Source organism: Cyprinodon variegatus, unplaced genomic scaffold (assembly GCF_000732505.1).
Source record: "Cyprinodon variegatus isolate N-32 unplaced genomic scaffold, C_variegatus-1.0 Scaffold143, whole genome shotgun sequence".
Classification (NCBI taxonomy): domain Eukaryota; kingdom Metazoa; phylum Chordata; class Actinopteri; order Cyprinodontiformes; family Cyprinodontidae; genus Cyprinodon; species Cyprinodon variegatus.
This window is the reverse complement of record NW_015150596.1, coordinates 542428-558979: the sequence shown is the minus strand read 5'-3', so window position 1 is coordinate 558979 and position 16552 is coordinate 542428. Positions and strand designations below refer to the sequence as shown.

At 36.1% G+C, this 16552-nt stretch overlaps 1 protein-coding gene across 5 annotated transcripts in view; it reads right to left on the bottom strand.

The window, feature by feature from the left end:
- Nucleotides 1-2751: 2751 nt before the first annotated feature.
- The window catches only part of aplp1 (amyloid beta (A4) precursor-like protein 1), a 57074-nt gene continuing 43273 nt past the window's right edge, over nucleotides 2752-16552 (bottom strand). For 2 of the 5 annotated variants that reach the window (XM_015376887.1, XM_015376891.1), the window contains exons 5-17: nucleotides 14679-14863; nucleotides 14286-14587; nucleotides 13444-13571; nucleotides 11144-11218; nucleotides 10880-11038; nucleotides 10580-10708; nucleotides 10246-10345; nucleotides 7080-7247; nucleotides 6901-6921; nucleotides 6712-6770; nucleotides 5821-5883; nucleotides 5469-5612; nucleotides 2752-3819 (exon numbers count right to left, since the gene is read on the bottom strand). In XM_015376887.1, coding sequence (XP_015232373.1) covers nucleotides 3721-3819; nucleotides 5469-5612; nucleotides 5821-5883; nucleotides 6712-6770; nucleotides 6901-6921; nucleotides 7080-7247; nucleotides 10246-10345; nucleotides 10580-10708; nucleotides 10880-11038; nucleotides 11144-11218; nucleotides 13444-13571; nucleotides 14286-14587; nucleotides 14679-14863 — 1632 coding nt within the window. In that variant the 3' untranslated portion in view covers nucleotides 2752-3720. Of the gene's footprint in view, nucleotides 3823-5468; nucleotides 5613-5820; nucleotides 5884-6711; nucleotides 6771-6900; nucleotides 6922-7079; nucleotides 7248-10245; nucleotides 10346-10579; nucleotides 10709-10879; nucleotides 11039-11143; nucleotides 11219-13443; nucleotides 13572-14285; nucleotides 14588-14678; nucleotides 14864-16552 lie in introns of all 5 variants that reach the window. The other 3 variants (XM_015376886.1, XM_015376890.1, XM_015376888.1) reach the window with 2 other exon arrangements.

Below are 16552 nucleotides of genomic sequence, written 5' to 3'. Positions count from 1 at the left end.
GTCTTACTCAAACATTTTACCAGAATGATTGACAATTAGGAGGACCAGTTAATTGGATGATCCACCCGGAAAAAAACATCCTCTACCTGTAATTTAAAACATTCAAGTTTACTGGAGCAACATTTTTCGGAAACACCTCAAACACACCGTTTCTTGGTGTGACACCAATAAAACAAAAATCATAAAGAAATCGGGCAAGATATTAGAGAAGTGAATTTGAGAGCTTTAATAATCTGGTTCATCACTGGATACATGTGTAGATGCCGGAAGGTGAAGGCATTCACCTCAACATATGCTGAGCAAATCCTAGAAGTAAAGTGGTCCCTTCAACCTCAGCATAAAAGCACAAAAGTTGCTAAACATTCTGGCTGATTGTGGTAAGGAAGAGTCATTTTCTACAGTGAAACAAGCTGGGGTCAGAGACCAATAAGTGAGGAAGAGGCCATTATTCCAAATGCAATACAAAAGTCGGAAAACAAACAAAATTATTCTAATGACCTGGGATTTAAGAGAACTTAATATTATGTGTTTAAGCTGCAATGCCATTTTTAATATTTAAGGTGAAAAAGAAGAAAGCTTGAAGCCAGAGTACACCATCTGTATCGGGAAGTATAGAAGTGTCAGGAACTTGCTATGTGGGTGTTTGTTTCAGGAAGACTTATCAAATAGAAGCCATCATGAGAAAAAAAAAAGTGAAAATTTTATAGCATGGGCCTACCATAAGGAATTCATGTTTATTCATTCTTCTAAGTTACTTTTGTAGTGGATTAAGGATGACCAAATAAATGTTTTAGTGCGGTCATCATTAACCTCCGATCTAAGCCCCATATGAAGTTTAATTAGAGTTATAAATATCCTTAATGGACAGTCAGTAACATGCTTTGCAAAGATAGTGAGCCACAACATATTATTCCAAAAGACTGGCCATGTGAAAAGTGTTGTATCCAAGGATATTTATAAAAAGTTTAATGGAAACTAAAAAAATATGTTTCTTAACATCAATGGATTCCAATACATTTGAGCGATACTATTCAAAAGAAATAAAAGTGATGCCTTTAGATAAAACACTTTATGCAACAATGTAATATTGAGTTTACAAATTAAATGAAATAAATTAACTTTTGAATAGCAGTGTTTTATGCAGTAACGATGCACCTATACTAAAACAGAGACACCGATGACACTTAAGGGGTCATTCAACTTTATTACACGTTTAATCAACTCAATAAGATTTTATTTGCCAGATTGCTTACAGTACAGCTACACAGAAATACGTTGCCAAATAAACTAATATGTTTCAAGAAGTCACGGAGCATGTCTTTGGTTAAAGGACTTAATGAAAATAAAGAACAGCTCTTTCAATGGTAGCAACAATATCCTAATAAATTTACATTGTTTAACCAGTTTTAAATCTTGCAGACTTTACAAAAATGGACAATTTAGTTGTGCTTAGTGACGCTTCATGTCAATTAGGATTCACATTTCCTCTGCAACATAGATTTTTCTCATACTTGCTTCTAATTACATGTGAAATGCATGACCCTCCATTCAACTGACTGTTACATAATAAATAAAAAATACAGAATAGTTACATCCAAAACACAGCATTGTAAAAGGCAATAATGCAGCCATTAAAACCTTAATAACATAGTTTATATTTTATTTAGGGAGTAAGGGGATGGACCAACGAAGAAGAAGCCTAGAATCGGAATCAGGATGTTTAAGTACAAATGTGACTGGAGTAACTAGAGTATATACCATGTTGAGTTTTGCTAAATGCTGGTAGGAAACCTTCGGTGGTTTGGGAAACACAGGCAAGCTTATTCTCATTTATGGTTTCAGTAGTATCATTACGAGATCGAATGACTTAAACTGTGAACATACAATGTTTTCATTCACTAACGGAGCTGTACACTTTATACATGGGGCTGTGACTTTTCTTATCCCGTCATAACAAGACCACAACCCGCCTTTTAACCCACCTGACAAGACAAACAAAAACATGGCAAACCTCCTTTTCTTTTTTTTTTTCAAGAAAACACATAAAAAAAAGAAAAAGGACCCCCACCCCACACACTTTCTAGATGAGCTTTATGTAAAATAACCAGCAGACCAAAACATATAAAATCATTTGTGCAGAAACATACAGTAAAAGACCACTCAACTGCACAGTGTGACCTTTTCTAAACAAGGTGACCAATCATCGACTTCAGAGGCTAAAGGAAATTTAACCGACACACTAAGCTGTAAACAGTTAGTCAGAATTAAAAGGGGCAATCCCTTGCCTGTTTGGGGTACCAAGTTGGTCATAAATATGAAAACTACAATGAGTCATTCAATCAAAAGCTTTTTGTATGAGGAGACCTAAATAAAGCTCCTAGAGACTATATAATTCAGTGTTTTTGAGTTTAGTTAGGTCAAATTGGCATATAAAAAAAGAGAATATGACTGTCATGCCAGAGTGTCAAGAAGTTACTTCATATGGTGACCCAATACCCATAGCTGTGCCCTTTTACACACTTATCTGCCCTGTGCAGGATTTATTTTAAATAATCCCCCTGCTAATATGTGAAAATAAACAGGCTGCTACACCAAGTGATGATGAGGGCACGGGGAAGGGGGGGGGGTTAGTCCCTTAAATGTGTCGGTGCACTACTCCTATCCACGTTTACTACAGGCATCAAAAGAAAAAGAGGGAGGAATCAACGTCTACCTCGAATACATTCAGAAAGTAGTTGCTGTGTCGTTGTCTTGTGCTGGTTTTTACAACAGTCCGTTTTCAATCAGCCATGTTAGGAAAATGTTTCTCCTTCTCAAAACAGCACAATGTGTTTATTGTTTCTTAATCTTTTTTTTATGCATTTTTTCCATTACACCGATGTAAATTAATAATAGAAATGTCTACATCTAGTAGCGGATACGTCCTACGGTATTTACAGTGTCCTTTAGGAACATTCTGGACTCTTCAAAAGCAATGACAAGAACAACACAAAGAAATACTGCAGCATCATACACCAAAGTTGTCATGCTTTCAGTAAAATAAAAGACTTCTAATTTTTTCGTAGAACAGCTGTTTTTGAAAGCCAAACAATAAAACAAATATACAGCTTAATTGATATTTAGGGTATATTTTGCTAAATGTCTAAAGATTTTTTTGTGCCACCAGCTGAAACAGCGTTTCTGTACTAATTTGTTTTTGAATTGAAGCCTGTTTGTCTCATACATTCAAAACCTTCACTACTTTACCTACAGCTGTCAGTGACTCGTAGAGGTAAGTTTTTCAGCTCGATTATAAACTAGGCTGCCATTCACACTCATCTACACAGAGAACTGTTACTGTGGTACAATCTCAACAAAGAAACTACGAATGAAAAATAAATAGTAATAATAAAGCATTATGTACCATTCAAAATTCAGTTTCTAGTGAGGAGCAGTAGGTCGTCATGCCACAGGAATGAGGTGGATGGTCTGTAGCTCTGCTTCACGTTAAGGAATATTTGACTACAATAATTAACACAGGGTTGTATCGTATCTCATTAATCACTTTATGATGCAATTAACTGGTTTTGGGGAAGCACCCTAGTTTCACCAGTTAAATAAAATCTGCAACACATCATCAAACTGTCACAGGAAGTGCAGCTGGGACATCATTGTATGGACAAGTGTGGGGGGGGGACAAAACATGTGGTGAGGCATGACTTGCTGGTAGCATTCAGAGCTTCAGTTCATTTGCTCAAAGAACTTGTAGGTGGGGTTCTCGTAGCCGTGGTTTTGCATTTTGTTGAGCTGCCTTTCTTCGGGTGTCAACATAGGGTCGACCTGCTGAACCCCCCCATAAAAAGCTGGAGTTACAATATGGCAGAAAATGACACAGCTGAAGCTCACAAAGAGAAAAAATTAAGAATTTAAAAAACCTCAAGGTGCCTTTGAATGAAACCCGTCACATATAGCTTTATAAACCCAACTATAAACACAGGTGGTAATGTTAAACCTATATATTCGCTATTCTTTGCAGCACTCTTACAGGGAGCTATGGGGATTTTTTGGTTTCAATAATGTCAGAAAATGTCTACCTGTAATGCAATAGTTTAAGTAATTTAAATAAAATGAAGCCAATGTATTAAGAACCTGACAATTACTTGTAGATTATTTCATTTGTCTCCATTATACTGGCATTAAAATAATAATTTTACAGTGTAAAACCAGTTTCTGATGAAATTATAACAAAGCTAGCGGATTTCCTTTCTTGGTTATATATATATATTTTTCAACGATTTTGTAAAATTTGTAATCATAGTGAGTGGTATAGCAATCATGTTAATTTATTTAAAGGCACAGCGCAGAACTTTCTCCTTAATGAAGGTTTTAAGACACAATAAAACAATTCCTTTTGTACAAAATCTTTAATAATTGGTTAGCTTAGATATGTTAATGTTCGATCACATATATGAATAAATATAATCCCATTGATCAATATAATGTATGTTTGCTAAATAAATCTGCTGAAGGGATTTAAAGGAATTTTATAAAGACAGCAGTGTTAATGACCTAGTTTTTTAATGTTATTAATTGTAGACTTTTATTATGAGTCAAAGTTTTTATTGTTAAATAACCTCATATTTGTTTACATATAAAATGGCCAAAGTTACTACGTTATTTTTCAGATACTGTTTTGTTGTTTATCACAGTCACAGTTTTTTCATTGTTCTGACTTGTTTCCAGTTCCTGACTAATAAAAATAAGCACCGTTACTCAAAGAGCAGGTTCTCTTGCCTCCCACATTTTGTTGAGTAGCTAAGAGCAACTGTTAACGATGTAGCAATGGTTGTTTTATAACTTATTTTAGAGTCTTAGAAATACAACGTTGTAGATCAATGAAGTGATCCAGTCACTTTTAACAGTCAATCTAAATATTATTCTTAAAAGCCTCAACTGCATTTGTTCTATAGGGCTTTCCCTTTTGGTTGCACAAGTAGTTTTGTTGAAAACTACTTTTTCTTAAGATTTTCTGAGTTGTTATGGAGCAGATAATAGTCAGAGCAATCTTAGTTACAAGAAACAATAAAGAGGTTTCTCTGGATCTCTATCTCAAGCATTTTATTTTCTTACTATGCATTTCTTTTACGTTATTGCTTGTGGTTTTTAACACTGAAGTATGTTTGCCTGTTATCCATTACCAATTTTCCATGAGAAACAGGTTTTCAGCATGAGCCAAGTATTCGATACAAAGCTGATTTGGTGAAACAACAGAAAATGGGAAATTTCAACATTATCTTATAGCTTCACTGACTTGCTGTTAGATTAACTTTTAGATTTTGCATTCAAGCTAAATCAAAGGAGCATGATCTACTGCAAGCAAGATTTTTACTCTTTAACTACTAAACTATAATGTAAAAAAAACCAAAAAAAAAAAAAACCAAAGACAATTTAAACATTAGCTTAAATTAAAGGTCAGGGTTAGGTATTACCTCGACAATGCCATGACTAATAGTGCCGTATGGCTTCCTGCGCACCAACAGCAGGCTGATCACCATCACCATGGCAATTGCTACAGCAACCACCAGCAAGCCAACCATGGCACCACGGTTAAACGTATCCAGGACATCGGGCTGCTTTTAAAGGAAGCAGAAAATGAATGTGAAGCAACCTAGAAATTTTACTACAGAGTGTGATGTAATTATAAGCACAATGTATCTTTGCTTTTAAAGGTGCTATACAGATATAATGTAGCATTATTATCAAATACACACTTTGTATTTGCATTTAAATATTTCACAATCAAAGAACTAAACAATTTTTTCTTTATACATAAGTTCTTACCAGTTCATCTCTTGCAATCTCATTTGGTTTCACCACCTGTTTGAGCTCAGCAGAGGTGTTAATCTGTAGAAACAGAGAATATTTAACAGTAAGAAACTATACAGGTCAATCTAAGTACATTTAGAATATAATTTTTTTTTGTTTTAAATCAGTATTGCGGTTCAAAAAGTGAAATTCTTAAATATGTAGATTCATTAATCATGGTGATATATCTATATATATATTTGTGGCTTAGATTTAAATTTCAAAGAAAATTTTATCCCATTTAGTTACACTGATAATAATCAACTCCCATTTTTTCTAAAAATTATACTATATCTCCTCCCCTCACCTTAAGAATCAGTATCTAAAACTACAAAAAATAAACATTTGATGTAGACTTTATGATGCGCTACTCTGTGCAGCACTATATAAGAACCAAAGAAAGCAAGCAGTAGTTGGAGCCAATAATGGCAAAGATCTAAACCCACAAAGTTTTTGCTTCAAGGGGATACCTCTAACAACTCTACCACAGCACAGGCTTTATCCAAGCATAATAATGGAATATTTAGTGGAAAAAATTTAGTTTAGAATGTAGTCACGAAGGTACTGGAGAAGCAGTGAGAGAATAGTTAAACAAAGTCTAAGTGGAGGCTATCGAGTACAGAAGGTGAGTGGAGCTGTGCACCAGTGTTCCAGTATTTTTTGTCCTTAAACTATAATATAGTCTGAAGGCCAAAATCTTCAAAGTTCATAAAAATAAAAACTTCATATAAATTACGGTGTGCATGATAGGTTTCGATAAGTTTTGATAACATTTTCACTTACTGGGCCCAAGCAAAAATTATTTAATGACTAATACATTTAGATTAGGTATATATGAAGTAGAAACTAAAACAATCATCAGCTTACCTTTTCCTCATATTCATAATTACGGCCTCTTTCAGATGTGGTATAATCATATTCATCCTCTGTACATACAAGGAAAGGATAAAACATCCTTAGCATAGTAAGCTATGGAAAATGTAAGACTAAATGAATCACTCTAATAACTGCAGAGTGCAAAAGTTTGAGGTCAAATGATGCTGAACTGCAGCTCACCTTTCCTATTGGAGTGTAGATCTAGGAGAAACCGACAAGAAGGAGGGAAAAAAAGCATCATTAACAAGAGTAATGGGTGAGAAGCAGATAATTACCTGACACTTTCTTAGAAAATGAGGGAAAAACCGAAGTATTTTAGATATGTGGGTGATAGTATTTGTAATTAGTAAGTAAAGCACCGATGCGAGGAGGGTAAGGCCGGTTCTGGAAGGCCCTCTCCTCCTCCTCTTCGTCATCCTTCTCTTCCTCGCTCTCTGCTGGTATGAGCACTTCAGTGGTCCGGGTCTCGGAGAAGGAAGTAGTCATGAGCTCGCTGATGTCGCCTCGCTCTGCCTTGACAAGCTCCTCTAAAGGTATGGAGAAACACACACACAGGTAATCAATGCTTATACAAAATTTTGGTGAAAAGTTAACATACAGTCATCATCAGCAGAAATATCACATTCATTTTGGGCTTTTTGATAATGCATTTGAATAAACAGCAGTAATGATTTTTTACACGAGTTGTCAATATAAGTTTTTTTTTATTCATATGTGGGGACATTTTTACATTCAAATATTACATTAAAATACATACATACATGTCAATTTTTAAGTTGCACATAAAACATACCATTCCCTCTAACATCTCCAAACATTCTTACCAGTGTTTCCAGTTGAAGAAACATTTTTATATGTAATCTTTTACATATTTGAGGCATGAGTCACTAAGCATCATGTTAGCCTGTTCATTCATTTTAGATCTAGGTGTATATCTGTTAGGAATCACTTTTCTGTTGGATCAGATGGCTTTGTTGCGGTTTTAACAGTCTCTCCTGAAACTGAAAAGGGCTTGGTTAGGATGTTTAGTATCCAGGGCTGCAGGAAGAATAAGAAACCTGCAATAATCCAGAAGCTGCTGGAGAAACAGTGTCACTACACACAAGTGGGGAATTTTTAAGGCTTTAAAACACTGAGCAGGCAAAGCATGATAAACCAAATGCAAAAATAATAATATACATGTTACCCAACTTAATATTTTAAATAAGTTATGGAAACCTACCGGTACTTAAACAAATTTTTACCAAAGAACCCTAATTCTGATATTTATTCTGTTTGTTTTCTTCAGTATAGACATCCCGATGAGGATTCCTATAGAACCAAGAGCTGCTGCTGGTAACGGACTAAATGTCACCTTAGTAGATTTTTTTTAAATCTTCTCAAATCAATTTTTATCATCAGTGAGGTAGGTGTTGTTAAAAGTTTTATGTGGTAATTATAGCATCTGTAAGCTGACAGCAACCGGAAAGAAGCTGGAGCTTCTCTTAATTCAGAGATTGCAATGACACTCTAGGAACACATGGATGGATTATTAACAAATGTATTAAAATTAGATAGATTTAGTTTTTACTGAGCATGTAGAGATGGTGTCTGTGTAGTTGAATCATTTTTTTCTTGTTATGCTCAGCGTATTTTGTGACATTTGAACAAGTTTGTTTGGGTGAAAATGTGTTGAGAGGTATCAGTACAGAAACTTTAGCAGGCTGCTTCGTGGTTGTGCTGTCAGATTACCACAGATCTGCTGCAAAAAGGGTGGTTTTCTTAGTAAAAGTAAGATACATGCTTTTGTTCACACTTAGAAAGTTTGCAACTTCAAATTTAAAAACCTCTGCACAAAGTACTGTAATGGCAGCATGATAAGGATCACAAGGAGCAGTTTTTTTTTTTTGGTGTATTTGAGTTTGTATGTATAATTGTTTTCCTTCTTTAATGAGACAGAAATATCAAGAATTTCCAGTTTCAGCACCCAAAATATAATATTTAAAATAGTGTTAAAATAAAAATATATAATATATAAACATTCCGACTCACAGATAAAGAGACATCCTGATAGATCCTAAACTAAAATGGCTCAAAAGGTTCCGTTTTGATGTTTTCTAGATTAGTTTCGTTTCTCATCCAAGAGACTTCTTCAGTTCTTCTAGAAAACTTTACGTCCAGTTGCCTGAACTGAACCATTTGAGTTTTACCATGATTTGGATGACTTCACAGATAAAGTTAAAATGAAAATTATGAGCATCAGGGGAAAGGAATGATACCAAATGTCAGTATCAATGTGGCCCAGTTGGACAGTCTTAGCAGATGGACAAGCTTCAGTCTTAGCGGTCCTCCTAAAAATATGACTAAGATCACATTCAAACAGCACTATTTGGCTGATCTTCTCCTTCTTGAAAAGCACATATTGATGATAGGGGCAAAACACTCCTGCCAACTCTTGACTTTTCAGAGCCCTCTGGCCTTTTTTCTCTCAAGAAACAACTGACAAATCTAGACTTTCTCTGTGTTGTTTGAGATTTAGGAAGGAAATGAATAGATGGAACAGTCTGAGTTTACTGTCTTCATTAAGCAGTGAGGGCTGCTGTGAGCCTCTCCCACTTCCAAAGCACTGGCAGGTAACCAGCAATCAGCCTAGCTGTGCAGCCAACTGTGCCTGCAGTCAGAGAAAGGAGAAGACTGACTCCAGTCTGTTTCACTATTGAAAATGAGCAAAGCTTCCACTGATTCTATTGAAGATTAGAAAGTGGGATGTAAATAAATTGTAAATATATTCTTTAATGTAACACAGCTTTTTTCTCCTAAAATGTTGCATTTAAAATAGACATCCTCCTTGTCATTTATTCACCTCAATCGCTGTTATTTGGTTAAATTTGATAATATGCATAAATTGACAATGTAGTGGGTCCTGAGGTACCGGTATATATATATAAACAAATACTTGAGTTCTTTTATTCAGTTCTAAATGTAATAAGAGTGTTTTTAATCATTGAATTGACAGTTTTGATATTCCCTTTTTCTACAATTATACAAAATACTTTTTATTTAAGATATAGTGTTTTATGTTTTTACTTTAGCCTCCCAAGAAGTGTTTGTTTTTAGTTGAGTTTGTGTGTGTTTGTACCGGTATGTGTGTGTACAAGATAACTTAAAAAGTTATTAACAGATTTGAATGAAATTTTTAGAAAATGTGCATCTCAGTTCAAGGAGCAATCCAATAAATGTTGGTGATGATCCAGATCATAATCGGGATGCAGGAATTTTTTTAAGGATTCTTTAACGTTATTTGATGGAACAAGCATTTCCCCCCTAAACCTGAGAGTGACAGCAGTGACTATTGACAGCTTCTTTATCAGTCTTGGTACTGTTAAAATACCAGAATCTATAAGGAATATGGTTAAAGGTAGTAGTATTGAAAAGTCCTTAAGGATATCCATCTATATTCATGAGTGTATGTAGCTCCATCGAGCTGTGATCTTTTCCTAACAGGCTGACTATAAAATAGCACTTAAAAAAACAACAGTTTCTTACGGATGTCACTGTGTAGCTCCTCAGCTAATGTTGGATCCTTATAAAGCAGAGCAAGACTTTGGTTCATCCTTTCCTCAATGACATGTAGATGTGTGTACACCTGTAAGATTAAACATAAAAAATATTTTAGTGTAAAGAACAGTCAGTTTGTTTAGAAACGAGATCCAGTTTTCTTTAAGAGGTTGCATTTAAATCTGGCAAAGGTCGGCTGTGATCTCAGTTAAATGGAGTAGAAATATTATGTCCTCTAGCATGCATGCAATTATACCAGCACAGACTGTTCTCTGAGTTTCTCTGTCAGCAGAAAGCCTTGCTGCATCTTCAAAGCTCCCACCTGGAATTTCATTTGCTCAGCTTTCTGTGGGTCGACAGCCACAATATGCTGGTAGTGCCTTAGAGTGTGTCTGCGGTCCTTCTGCTCTGCAGCCATGTACCGTTTTAAAGCCTGAAGCACCCGCTCAGGCTGGAAGTTACAAAAAGATGAGCAGTCAGAAAACAGAGCACTGCGACATAAAGAGACTCTTTCATTTACTGCAAGAAACATGAAATATGAAACCTGCTCTGGATTACTGCAGGGATTACATGACATAAATCTCAGTTTTCTGCCCTGGTATGCACACAAGGATGGACTTACCTGGGGGGGATCAGATTGTACAGCCGTCAGGTAGTTCTCCAAAGCTAGGCGGCGGTTGTTGTTGAGAATGGCCTCGACTCTGGCGAGATGAGTCTCCACTAGCCTCTGTCTCTCCCCAGCAACCTGTTCCTCCAACGTCTGCAGCACAGACTGGAAATGCTGGAAGAGAAAAGAAGAAGCTGAGAATCATGGGCCATTTACGTGGGAGCTCTGCAAAAGAAAATATTTAAAACTAAACTCAGAAAAAAAAAAAGAAATATGTACCTCATTTAAAGCCTGTCGCTCTGACTTTGGCAGGTTTTGTGACTGATGGTCAGCCTCCGCCCATTCCTTCATTATCTGACAGATGGAAAAAAACAGGTCACTTTATCACTCTAGGTTAACAAACACTGGCCTGGAGTTCCCAGTAATATACATTACTGGAAATGTAAATGCTACCTGAATAAACTTTACATAAAGCATCTAGACTTTTATCCAAGAAAACTCAGCTGTGTCACACATGTTATGTGTCACATTTTGCCTCAAGAAAAATACTAAAGTGTATTTTTAGACTGACTTAAACAGGGCTGGATGAACAACTTTTATTTTTTTTTATGAAAATGATATTAATTGAAAATCTGGATTTATTTCACCAATCCACTCTTTGGGCTTTTACAGCTCAGAGTGACGTCAGTTCATCACTTTTTGTTTTTAGATGATGTACTCATAAATGATAAACTAGCTCTCTATGTGAAACCACAGGCTGCAAACCTTTAGTGTGTTATATTTTATTGTTTGTTGTAAAACATGATTATTGTAAGAGAACACTTCACAGCTTGAATTTGCCCTTTAAATGAGGTCACTTCCCAGAGGGGATGATACAAATTAATGCTAGTTTTCAAAAGCAAGAAATGCCATTTGTATTATGTAACTTAAATGAAAAAAAAAAAGATTAATCAGAGAAAATGATCATATATTTAGACCATGTTGTCCAGCCCTAGATTTAAGAGATAAAAGCAAATCAGTGAAGAATTTTAAAATCGACAAAAATATACATTTCTCAATTGTTTTACAAATACCAACTGTCTAGCAAGCATTTCCAGATTGAACATGCTTTATTATTTCTATTATTCTTATGTATTTATTTATTTATTGTCTGCTGTCCTGAAGGAAGATAAACAAACCCCCCTTTTCTTCTAGAATTGAAAAAAAAAATATCTCTAGCTGAAAAATAGTGATGGGAATAGCAGATCTTTTGAGTGAACTGAATCACTATTACCAGTTCATTAAACTATAATATATATTCAACTATAAACAGCTTCCCAAATCCAGGAGGAAAATGATTCCCACTGCATGATGCTGACTGTGGGGGAGTTCATGTTTAGGTTCTTGCTCAAATTTAGTTTTGCACCACACATAGTGCCACTGATGGCTACGTGTGTTTTGTGTGAAAGCCAAAAGAATTGAGTAATATATAAATAAAGAAAACTCCAGCTACTCAAGAAGGCCAGTTATCAGATGGTAAATGGCATGTACTTATATAGCGCCTTTATTCAAGTCAGGAGACTTGACCAAAGCACTTTACACTACATTCAGTCATTCACCCATTCACTCACACACTGATGGTGGTGAACTACATTGTAGCCACAGCTGCCTTGGGGCTCATTGACAGAAGCGGGGCTGCCGTACACTGGCGCCACCGGGCCCTCTGACCACTATCAGTAGACAATGCAGGTGAAGTGTCTTGCCCAAGGACACAACGACACTGAAAGTCGGAGTCGGGGCTTGAACCGTCAATCCTTCGATTTCAGGGCTAACTCCTACATCCAACGCCACTGTCGCCCACAGAGGTGGGTATTAATTAGTTACATTTATCCAGTTACATTTACTTCAGTAACAATTTTAAAAAAAAGTACTTTTAGGGGTAGGTTTACTGTGCCATACAGTACTTCTTACTTCTACTTGAGTAATACTCTGTAAAGTATTGCTAATTCTAGTAAAATCTCGGACTACTCTGTCCTCTCTGAGTAGTTTTAACTATTCAAAAATCAGGTATACTGTACATACTGTAAACAGTAGATATTAACAGTGGAAGTTTGTTACCCTGTCCTAACATATATACAGTTATCCTTGTAAGGATTGTTTTTTTTAAGTTTTATGTTGAAAAAAATTGGTAAAAGTATTTCTTCTCAATGAATTTGTTCTTTTATATTCGTGACAGTTATTTGCATTCTTTAGGTATCTAGTCTTTAAACAGAACTTGCACATAAAGTCTGTTTGCCAGCATCATTTATAAACATTAAATCTGGTGTCATTATCTAACATGTACTGAGTACTCAAGTAGCCTTTTTACCAAATACTTTTTTACTTCTACTTGAGTAACTTCTTGGATGACTATTTTTTACCTTTACTTTAGTAGTGTAGAAGTAGTGCTACTCTTATTCTACCAGCCTCTGCCAGTTATGTAGAGTTGACTACTTCTAGTTGTACAGTCAGTGGTGGTACCATTGACTAAACTATTATCTGTCCAAAGCAATGTGCAACCTGACATGCAGTCAACCTGCTCCCCGCCTTGCGAAATTCACCTCATTGATGCGCTTCATTCTGCGCTCCTCCAGGTCCGTTTTGGCACGCAGGAAGTTGGCGTGCTCGGTGTCATCCACTGGCTTCTCAAAGTAAACATCAACCCCATCTGTGGGGCGAGTTGTAGTAACTGGATGGGAACAACAGGAAACCGCCATTACCCGGATAAATCTAGAGTCTACACACATTCAATGAGAAATCTAAAGACTGAGCACCATCATTCTTCTATCATGTAAAAAAAAATAGAATATGGTTTGTAATGTAAAACTTAAAATATGTAGTTTTAGGGCCTTTTCTTTCTATCCAAGCTTAAATTCAAACCTCAGCAAACTAAAGCATTTGTCATCTTCATTTCAACCCAATCAGTCAATCATCTACAACTATTTAACTCATTGCTCTCCACCTCTATTATCTAATATATGAAGTTACCATCCTAAAATTGTTCTGATTGGATCTTTAATGTGTCGTGGTTAACTTCTGTATTTACTGTGCACACTCAAGCATGAACTTAGCTGTGGCCTTGCTGTGGTTGTAAATGTATGTTATGCACCAGATTAAAGTGAAACACTTTCACACTAACATTTGTTGAGGTAAGAGGGTTAGAGAACAATGATGGGAAGCTGAACTGTTAGGAAATCAAGTTCCAAATATACACGTGCACATAAACTTTGCACCCATACACCCTACATATGCACTGTGTGGTGATATGTTTCCGAACTATAAGTGCAGGGATGATGCATTCAATATGAGGGGTGCTGAGATCTATTTTTACATTGTCGTTTTTACAGCTACCACTCATGCTTCTATGTTTTAGAAACAAAATGAAGATGAACTAATCACTCACAGATGTCTCCCTTGACCAAAGGGGTAGACGTTGTGGGTTTGTGACTGTCGTCATAGTAGAAGGAGTAGTCAGATGTCCGGTAAGGATCAAGAGGGTATTCATAATCCTCCTGCTCCTTTGCAGCTGTTGTTTCTTCTTCTTCTTCTTCTTCCTCCTCTTCTTCTTCTTCTGCCTCATCCTCATCAAAGTTTTCCTCCTCTTCATCCTCTTCTTCATCTACCACTTCATCGTCCTCCTCCTCCATGTCTACATCGTCCACTTCCTTTTCTGGGGTGGGGCTTGGAGTAGGTGCCATCAACTTGCTGCTTGCAGGAAATAGTTCATTCTTGTTATTCTGATTTGGACAAGCCATTTAAATAGCAACATTTAAACAGATCTGCAGTGTCGTCTTACACAGAGCCAGGTTTTGCAGCAGTCTGGGATGCAAGCATTTGAGGGACCTCCTTTTCCTCTGTCTCCCCTTTTCCATTTGAGGGGCTCCTTCCCGGGCAGCAGACGTACTCTACACCTCTGAAGTGATCCCCACATGGCAGCAGCATCCCGTAGCTGTGCAGCTCAAGATTCTCTGCAGTGCATTCCTGACAAAAGCACAGAGATATACAGAGGAGGGAGTATATTGTGGATGTTATCCATGATTTGTTCAGTATGTGTCAGAACTCCTGGTTTAAAAAATAAAAGCTATGGGATGAAAAAGGTATTTCGTCAGCCACTGATTGTGCTTAGCAAGATGACAGAGGTTTGTTATTTATTCGTAGGTAAACTTAAACTGTGAATGACAAAATCAGAAAAAAAGCATTAAAATGCATTGTAAGATTTTAAAAATAACAGTGTAAAAGAAGTATTTGGTCAATAAAGAAAGTTTAACTCAATACTTTGTAGAATAACCTTTGTCACCAATGACAGAGATCACACCTCTCCTGTAGGTCTTCACCAGGTTTTAACACTCTATAGCTGGTATTGTAGCCCAATCCTCCAGACAGATCTATAAAGCATTGATGTTTTGGTGCTGTCGCTGGGCAACACAATTTCAACTCCCTCCAGACATTTCTATGGGGTTGAGGACTGCAGACTGGCTAGGCCATTCCAGGAACTTGAAATGCTTTTTACTGAGCCACTTCATCATTTACGGAGTGGTTTGTGTTGAGTTGAACATTTGTTATCTGCCAAATACCTACTTTTTTTTTTTTTTTAACCATAATTCAAAAATCCTACAGCATGATTTCTGGACTTTTTTCTCTCTCTTATAGTAAAAATGTACCTATGAGGAAAATCACAGACCTTTCTTATATTTTTAAGAAAAACTTGCTAATTAATTGTCGGACTAAATATCTTTTTCCTCAAACTGTAGATGTTAACAGATATTCATGGATACATGTTTTTTTTTGCACTGAACTTTCTCAGATTCATTAACATTACAACCATTACAACCTCAATGTGCGTTATTTGGATTTTATATGGCAAACCAACGCAATGTAGCAGGTTACTGTAAAGGAAAAGGAAATAGCTTTTAACAATTGTTAGAAATAATAATCTCAAAAGTCTTTTTGGTTGATAAACTGTATAAATAGAGGTCTTATAGTGCTGTCTATATTTACTCTTTGAGAATTTAACTTTGCATTTCTTAAAAAAATCTGCTTTTGTGTCTAAATCCACTTGTATGGTGCCCTCTTCAGGTTAAAAGGGGATTACTTTGTAAGATTCTTTGCTTTTGGCTTAGCCAGGGGTGAGACAGCAGCTCTACCCTGGGAAGTGTTGGTTTGCTTAGGGACAAACAATAAATTACATTATTTTGCTATACAAGGAAAGGAAAATACGTTATGTTCTCTTCAATTGTAAAGGCTTGGAAAAAAAATGTGAATGCATTAAAATTAGATAAAAAATAAGTCTGAACCATCTGTCCAGTATCCAGAGATGGGAAGTAACGAAGTACAAATACTTCGTTACTGTACTCAAGTAGATTTTTCTGATATTTTTATTTTACTACTTATTTTTATGGTGACTTTTTACTTCTACTCCTTACATTTTGACACAAATATCTGTACTTTCTACTCCTTACATTTAAAAAAAATGGGCTCGTTACTTTAGTTTTGAATCATTTCAATGGCGTTACTGTTATTATTTTTCACGTCATCAATACCAAATTCAATCTAATTGGATGGGAATCTACGTTGCATTTGACGCACCACTACAAGATGAATTGACAGATTCGGCGGTATTCATTCGCGGCAAATCATTGCAGCTTGGTGGCGGTGGCGTTAGCATAGTAG